This window comes from Hibiscus syriacus, unplaced genomic scaffold (assembly GCF_006381635.1).
Source record: "Hibiscus syriacus cultivar Baekdansim isolate YM2019G1 unplaced genomic scaffold, ASM638163v2 tig00110156_pilon, whole genome shotgun sequence".
NCBI classification, from domain to species: domain Eukaryota; kingdom Viridiplantae; phylum Streptophyta; class Magnoliopsida; order Malvales; family Malvaceae; genus Hibiscus; species Hibiscus syriacus.
The window spans coordinates 3,077,600-3,086,754 of NW_024062606.1; the positions used below are offsets into that span (position 1 = coordinate 3,077,600).

A 9,155-nucleotide genomic window follows, 5' to 3' on the forward strand; every position below is an offset into this window, starting at 1 on the left:
TAACGCTTCCAACCCCTGAAACGTGCCTAACCTAAATCAGGGTTCACGACGAATCAGATAGGTCAAAGAAACAATATAATAATAATAATAATAAAAAGGGATGAATCAAAGAAGACGACCTGGAATGAGCGATAACCAAACACCGAATTAAGATTAAGTTTAGCAAACGATAGATTCTTCAGTCCCGCCAAACGCAATCGACAGAGATTATACCAAAAACTTCCGTCTCTTCGAATTTCGAGCCAAATTTAGAAACCGGGAAACTCGATCAAACAAGCAGCGAGAAGAGGATTTTTATTTTCTGACGAAGGCGAGAAAACGCGAGAAAGAAGACAGAGCTGAGGAGCAGAGAAGGAAATGAATTTATTTTCCTTTTTAATTTCTATTATTTTTAGTGGGAGAACGGCGAAATCGGTGAAATTTGGCACCTGTTTTAGCAGACCAAATGAGTTCTAATACGAAGAGATGAATGATCACACATACTGACACGTGCCGGGTGTAGTGCAAATATTCCCGAATTTATTTTTTTGGATTATTACTCGTTTTAACCTCCTAACAATCTCATTAAAAATTAATATCATTAATAAAATATCAATATAGTGGATGGATTTACAGTTTTAATATTAATTTTGGAGCAAAAGCTTTTCAGATATTAACTTAAGAAAATGCACTTATTTCTAAATATATTTTTAAATTTTTCAACGAATAAAAAACTATAGGTTGAATTGATATTTTAAGGATTAAATTATTAATAAAATATGTATTTATTTATTACTTATAATTTTTATTTTAACTATTGGTATCTAATGTGTCGATCAACCATTCTTAATCAAATACTACAAATATTTATTATGAGAGCGACCATTTTAATTTGATTTATTATATTAACAATACTATTACTCAAACTTTTAATCTTGTTAAACCAACTAATAATTATTAATAGGACGAGTCTGTCACGTTCGACGAGCACCGTTGAGCACTAATAATTTAATTTATAAAAATTTAAAATTCTAAAGGAATCAACGTATAACTATAAATTAATTAAAAATTTAAAGAAAAATATTTAAAATAAATATTAATTGCATCATTTTCTATAATCTTTTTGTAACAATAAAAAATTTATAATTAACCTTTAAAAAATTATTTCAAAATTGTTATAAAAAGATTATAGAAAATAATGTAAAAAATATTTTATTTTAAATATTTTATATTTAAAATTTTAATTAATTTATAATTATACGTTTAATTATTTAAAATTTAAAATTTTTATGAATTAAATTAATAATAATCATTGTTAATTATACCAAACAATTTTTACTTGTGAGATTGGGATCTCCGCAACCCGGGCCCACTACTCAATTCCAACCGCGTGGATTTGGTTTTCGCTCTTTATTGGATAGCGACTTCGACCAAATTCATATTTTGCTTTATTTATTTATAAACACATCATATTTATATAATAGTTCATTACATCTTAGTTTAATTTGCATTATTATTACACCAACCCGATGATAATCAGTTTAATATCGTTTAAGAAAAGTCTTAAGTTTGAGTTCTTATATATATAAAAAATCCGATCAAAATCAAATATACGACCCCGATCATTTTAAATTAATCAAGATAAAATCTTAAAATTTTAGGACAACAAAAAAAAACTTGTATTATTATTACAAAATATCGTAAATTCAATTAAATTCAAATGATTAGAGGGTTTTTTTTATAAAGGTGTATAAAAGTATTATGTTTAAATACTATAAAGTTTTGATTAGGCTTTGATGTAATAGAATTTGTACTTTTCTCCATAATATATAATTTTAAATATTTTAAATTGAGTCGTACGAAAAAATGACGACGATAAGATTATCATATACGCTAATAATGAGATTAAATACTATGGCTGTGAGATTTTATAATCTCTTTAAAGAAATGATAAAATTAACTTTAATGAAATCAGAATTAATTAATCGTGATAGTGAAAACTAGGGATGGCACGGGGCGGGTTTGGCTGCCCCGACTCGATCTAAAAATTTATAATTATTTATAATATTTTAAATTATTAAAATAATATATTATATAACAGAGTTTCAAATTGCGGTCGCGGTCGCGGTCGCGTTTTCGGTTATTTCGTGTTTACCGTAATTGTGGCCGTCCCGGGCGTAGCGGGTAACTCAGACGGCGGCAAAACCGCTATATCATGGACGAAATCGCGATCGCGTAACGTTTTTTGAAACCCTGTTATATAATACTTTTTATATTTTTAATAATTAAAGAATACATTTTAATAAAAAATAAAAATCCTTAAAACCTTAAATATATTACATAAATTTAAAGAAAATTAATAATTTACCAGGTCGGGTTGAGTCGGATTTTTTCACCTTGAACCCGACCTCGACCCATCCCGAAATTATTTATCATATAACACGTCCCGTCCTGAACCCAAAATTTTAAAAAACGAATATGCCTCTATAAAGCCAGATCAGATCAGGAACCGTCGAGTTTGGGCTTTTTAACCATCTTAGCGAAAACAATTATTATAATAATAGATTTAAGTATAATAATAAGATTAAATCAAGTTTAGATTTTTTGTTTGGATTTAATCGCAACAGTAATATGGAGATGAATTACTCTTAAAATCCCAACACACATGATGAGAAGTGGGATTCGAAGGGAGTCTTCGAAAAAAATAATAAAGTATATTATATATTTATTTATACATTTATTTTTGTAATTTTTCTTTAATCATTAAATTATTTTTAAAATATATTTAATATATTTTACGTTTTGGTCCACTATCGTTATAAAATAAAGGTGATGTTGATGTGTCACCATAAAATAATGCATCATCTTTGTAAAAAATGTTTATTTTTTAACAGCGAAGGACCAGAATTGAATCATAATGTAACATTATATAATTTTTTGTACTAAAAGTTTAGGTTATGATTACTCTCAGTCCAGAGTTAAAGTATACATAAGATTCAATCGAGATTTATATAGGAATTTGTATACTATCCTTTAAGAGTAACAACGTTAAAATTTGAACTTAACTTTACAAACTCAAATTTCTGAATCTCAACCACTTATATCAACATTCATCGGTACATAAAGTTAATATGCTTTACAAGCTTTTTGGAGGATAAACATATGCAAGCAATACCTCATAGGAATAGGAATCAAATTTCGCCATTTCTTCCTCTTTTAGGGTAATCCAAGCCTCCATCCCATCACCAGTTATGGTGTCCATGAAAGTAGCTATGCTATTGATTTCCCGATCACCGGAGCATGCCCAAATGGGTTTTCCCCAACCGAAATCAGCTTCGTATAGAGGAAACCTGCATAAACTCGTCAAAGTAAACGCAACGATATCGCATTTTCCATAACTCGCTGCCTTCTCTTTAAAGCAGTCCAAGTGGTTATATCCATGTTGGAGCTTCTTCACGTACTCATTGTTCACTGCTTTTATGGAGTCTCTCATTTGGGAAACGAGGTTACTTTCCTCCATTGATGGGGTTGTTCGGAATATTTTCTTCTGATTTCCTCCACTTTGGTGGCACCAAACACGAATCTCTTCGTTACAAGTTGTTCGATCTTCAACTGACTGATTCTCGGTGTAACCCCGAGAGATCCCGCGGTGGGAAAAGCGAGGCTGATTTGAATTCGGGGCCGATCAACTTCGTCTCCTCACGAGCAATGGCCGCCCATGTTTTCACAAACGAGAAGAACGAAAGGGCGTCTCTGATTTTATGGGAAACACACACACCGATCCCTATCCCGCCGCCTTCGAAAACGTAGAGTTTGATTCCGATGAGAATTTTATGGTCGCCATGGATTTCGAAAGGAAGCAACTTGTTGAGCTCCTTCGGGACTGGATTGTTCAAAACATCGGAAAGTTGGCATTTCACTCGAGCTTCCACAAAGGGTGTCCCTTCATCATTACAATCAACGAACAGTTGGTCCTCCGTAATCCGACCACCCAACGGGTAAAAGTAAGTCAAAGCACCGGAAATGGATCGCTTTAACCGATCGGAAATCGTGCTTTTATCGGCATCGGTGTCACATATTTTCGGATAAAAATAGATCAGAAAGTTATAAAGCGAGGGGTTTAGTTGATCCAGGAACGATAGTTGGTAGCGGCGAAGTCCGTTGGCCGTCGGAGATGACGGCGTCACAATCATCGGAGACCACTTCGACGTCAAGCTCCATGCTAAACCCTTTTTCTGTGTACCAAATGGTTAGTGTACCTGCATTATAAAAATAATAAGAGGCGATAGCTACAAAGCGAACGAATTTAGTAATAAAATCAACTGTTATTATTTCTCGAGTATTCAAATAAAATATGAAAAAATAGAATATAAATGTTCAATTTTAAATAATTAAGAATTATCTTTAAATAAATATTATTTCGTACTTATTTCATGTTTAAAAAATGGCGACAAGACATAGTATTATTCTTGCAATTCATGCTAAACTAGGGATGAGTACGGGATCCGAACTCGATGGATTTCGATCCGATCTGACTTGATTGGGTTTGACTTTTTTTAAATCAACTAGGGATCGGGATTTTTAGAGAATAAATTTGGGTCGAGTCGGGTTCATATTTAGGGTGAAAAGCACGACCAATTGACACAAAAATAATATAAAAATACGTTATATATTTAGGGATAATTGCAAGAATACCCATCATTATATTATTTTTTCAATTAAATCCCTATTTATTAAATAAAATTAATAATTTTATATTATTTCGGGTTGGGTTAGAGTTGAATTTTATCTCAAAAGTTAGGTCGAATTTCAGGTCGGATAAAATTTCTATAATCTCAAATTGAGATTCGGATAAATGTATAAAATTTTCAGGTTGAATCAGATTAACTGGAAACCTGACCTCACCCGATCCATACCCATCCTATGCTACACATAAACATAAAAAATCAATGTTACCGTTAATTAACTAAAATATTAATATATATTTGTTTTCGATTATTGGAAGGGTAGTAATTGTTTCTTTCATTTAACCATTAGCAATAAGCCAATAAGGTTAGAAAATTTTGGCTTGAATTTGAAGAGGGTAAACCAACATGTTATAACGATATTAACACAAATAATTATTTAAATTAAATTATAATTAAAATTAATTCCGTATCTGATTTTATCATTAAACATTGATTATTTATGTTTGTGTTTGAATGATGATTGATACGAGACCCGTCCCATTATCTAATTTGCTTTCTCGTCGGTCTCACTTGTCCTCTATTTACTTTCTTTTCTTTTGTTCATTTTTTTCTTATAGTGATGGATTTTATTGTATTTATATGAAGTAAAGTTTAAATATAAATATGACACATGAAAAAGACATGAATATCGCTAAGAATTATGTATAAACAAATTATTTTAATGGTTAAAAAAATATTATTATTTGTAAAGATTTTAAGTTCGAGTGCCAAAAATTGTCACTCGTAATTACTTTAGATTAATTAAAAGTATTTTAGTTTTAATATTAATTCATAGGATTTTATTAACGGGCAAGAAGGTCAAAGAGAACCTCAAAGAGAGGGTTTAGGGTAAATGATAAATACATGCAAACACAAAGAAGTGCAGCACACACTTTAAAGCTTTGACACAAACACATACATGCAGGAAGTACGTAAATAATCATCATTACAAGATTTTTTTAGCATCAACGTAGGCAAGCAATTCCTCATCGGAATCAAGTTTCACCATCATCTCCTCATTTAGTGTAACCCAAGCCTCTATTCCATCACCAGTTATGGTGTCCAAGAAAACTGCTGTGTTCTTGATTTGTCGATCACCCGAAGCCGCCCAAACGGGTTTCCCCCAACCGAAATCGGCTTCGTATAGAGGAAACCTGCATAAACTCGTAACACCCAAGGAAACAATCTCGTCTTTTCCATAAATTTCTGCTATATCTCTAAATCTTTCAAAGTGATTATACCCATCTTGGAGCTTTTTCACGTACTCACTGTTCACTGCTTTAATGGAGTCCCTCATCTGGGAAACGATGTTGTTCTCCATTGATGGGAATGTCAGTGCAACGCTGTATAGGTTTCCGTATGAAGATTCCGGCAATGGGGGTTCGATTCTTGGACGTATGTTTACCATGTGACAGATTAAGAAAAGCTTATTGGATGTTGAATCTGCACCGACGGCAGTAAACAAACGTTCCCATATAAAAACCGATAAGGCCTCAACGCGAGTTGGACGTGTTTGGGTGCTGTTGTCTGCATATTTTCTTCTAATTTCCTCAACTTTGGTGGCTCCAAACACAAATCTCTTGGTTACAAGTTGGTCCTTTTCCAATTGACTGATTGTCGGTGAGAATCCCGGAAGTTCTCGTGGTGGGAAAAGCAAGGCCGATTCGAAGTTCGGTGCGTTGAATTTCGTCTCCCCTCGAGCAATGGCCGCCCACGTTTTCACAAACGAGAAAAACGAGAGGGCGTCTCCGACTTTGTGAGAAACACACACACCGATCCCTATCCCACCACAGTCGAAAACATTGAATTGGATTCCGAGGAGAAGTTCTTTGACGCCATGGATTCCGAAAGGAAGCAACTTGTTGAGTTCTTTGGGAACTGGATTGTTCAAAACATCTGAGAGTTTGCACTTCACTCGAGCTTCCACAAAAGGTATCCCTTCATCATTACAATCGACGAACAGTTGGTCCTCCATCATCCGACCAGCCAGTGGGTAGAAATAGACGAGAGCGTCGGAAATGGAGTGCTTTAGCCTAACGGTAATATTGATTTTATTGGTATCGATATCGCATACTCTGGGATAGAAATAGACCAAATGGTTAAAGAGTGAGGGATTTAATTGATCGAGGAACGACAACCGGTAGTGGTGAGGTTGGCCGACGGTCGGAGATGATGGCTTCACCATCTCTTTGGAAATCACTTCGATATTGTCAAGCTTCATGTTTTACGTAGAAGCCGATGAAACCCTGTAAACGAGGCTTTTGTGTTATCTATCGGCAGAACGGAAGTACGCTTCATATATAGGATGACTTGGTAGGCGGCTAGATATATATCCAATCATGAATTATTTATTAAAAATTTTACGTGCATAACCTATGATTATAAAATATAAAATATGATGATTAAACTACTGAAATGTATATAAAAATTTATTAAAAATATTAAATACTTTTTTAAGAGTATAAATATATATTTCCTATAAAAAAAATTTTAAATTCAAATTAAAATGAAGTGAGAAAAGAACATTAACCTTTATCAATTTAATAAAAAAATATAAGTTCATTTTTGGGTTAGGTTTAGTTTGACTAACTGATTTCATAAAATCGAACACGACGGAGAAAAATGGACAATAAGTAAATGTTAAATGGTTTTTGGCTTCACGTTTCATTGGTCTCCTCTTGTCTTGTTGTCGGAACCGTCTTTCGGTTGGGTCCGGAATTGAGATTCGACGTGAATGAGTTAGGCTAGAGTCGCCACCGATCACTTTTAAAATATTTATTTAGGTGGATCGGACACCATCTTACCTGATATGCGTTTTACCAGAAATTTGTCGGGTTCGAGAGTCGGTTACGGTCAAGAAAAGATTAGCACCCTTGAACCGCCCTTTCGGTACCAATTAATTTGTCAGTTGTCTTAATCGCGAAAATTAAAATTTAAATTAAAACTTAAAAATTCGATTCAAAATAATTACCTTTGATCGATTGAAATTACCCTTAAGAAAGTAAAAAAAATTAGACTGAAAAAATAAATATTAAATAAATCGAAGAGAAGAAAAAATAAATAAATAAGTTGATAAAATAACAATAAAAATGTTAAAGAAAAAAAATAAAAATAAAAATGAAGAAAAATGTTCATTCTTTAAAAATAAAAGAGTGTAAAAAATAGTGTTAAAAATAAGGAAAAATATAAAAAAAATAAAAAGATAAATAAATATGTATATATATATAAAACAAATAAATAAATGATCAAAATAACAAAAACAAAAGGTTAAAGGATTAAAATATTAAAAATAGAAAATTAAAGTAATAGAACAGAGGAAAAAATATTTAAAGGATTGAAATAATGATTAAACCAAATGTAATGACTAAAATAAAAAACTCAAAAATAACATGACCAAATATTTAAAGTACAACAATTTTCCACCTTAGTAATAACACCATTGATGTTTGGTAATGATCCATTATTCCATGTACGTAGACCCCAATGACATGTCAGTCATTATATCTCAAATCCAACCCCAAGTACATTACTCATTTCCTTTCACCTTCTCATTCACTCAAACACCTACGACACTCTCCTTCCAAAAAAAAGAACACAGTTCTTCGGGGCTCTTCACTTTCCAAACTATAGCTTCGAAAAAAAATAGTGATCGTCGTCTTCACTTTCCAAACTGTACCTTCAAAAAATGGTGACCGACGAGCTTCCAAAATAGAAACAAGGTATGGCTTATTCTCCTCTCTTTTTCATTGTTTCTCGATTTTTTTCGTATTTTTCCCTCGAACATCTCTGTCTTTTTTTGCTTCGGTTTGCTCCCCCTGAAATGCTTATGTATCTTTCTTCGAATGAATCTGGTTTTTTTGTCGGTATTTAGTTCCCCCGTATTTTGTATGTAACCTCTCCCTTCCCAACCGTCTGTGTTACATGCTATTTATAATGGGAAAAGAAACTATATTTAGAATCCTATTTGCACTAGAATCCTAATGATAGTTGGTTGCTCTTGTGGTTTGCTCTTTGTGTGACGTTGAGGAGGCGAGAAACACGGTAATGAACTTGGGTTGTTGGAGACGCCGCGCTGGATGCGGGGCTAGGGAGTGCGGCGCTGATGGATGAGTGGACTAGGATTTTCTGGAAACCATGATCTTCGGGTTTGACTTGCCAGCTGGGTTGTGTGTTGTAGAACACTCTGCTGGGCCAGATGCAATCCGAGTTTGGGCTTGAAAGCAAAATAAATGTAAACGTTAGTCTAATAAAACAATAATATTTATATATATATATATATATATATATATATATGTTTATGTTAGAAAAAGTGTGTCTACAGCTGCCCCTCTTTGCCCATAGTCGTGTAACGGGGATAGGGCAAAGATTAAAAGACACACTTAGCATGCACGTATCCAAACTTAACACCATCTATATAGGGGTTAACTCCCCTCAAATATCCTCTGTTGT

The 9,155-nt window shown here is 33.1% G+C and overlaps 2 protein-coding genes across 2 annotated transcripts; both read right to left on the reverse strand.

Moving 5' to 3' along the window:
* Positions 1 to 3,115: 3,115 nt before the first annotated feature.
* Positions 3,116 to 4,200, reverse strand: LOC120215816 (stemmadenine O-acetyltransferase-like). The gene is given in 4 exon segments (XM_039213367.1): positions 3,116 to 3,481; positions 3,517 to 3,611; positions 3,614 to 4,170; positions 4,172 to 4,200. Coding segments are annotated over 4 exon segments (1,047 nt in total).
* A 1,452-nt stretch (positions 4,201 to 5,652) lies between these two features.
* Positions 5,653 to 6,927, reverse strand: LOC120215818 (stemmadenine O-acetyltransferase-like). Its single transcript, XM_039213368.1, has one exon. The coding sequence runs from the start codon at positions 6,925 to 6,927 to the stop codon at positions 5,653 to 5,655; it is 1,275 nt and encodes a 424-aa protein (XP_039069299.1).
* Positions 6,928 to 9,155: the final 2,228 nt, after the last annotated feature.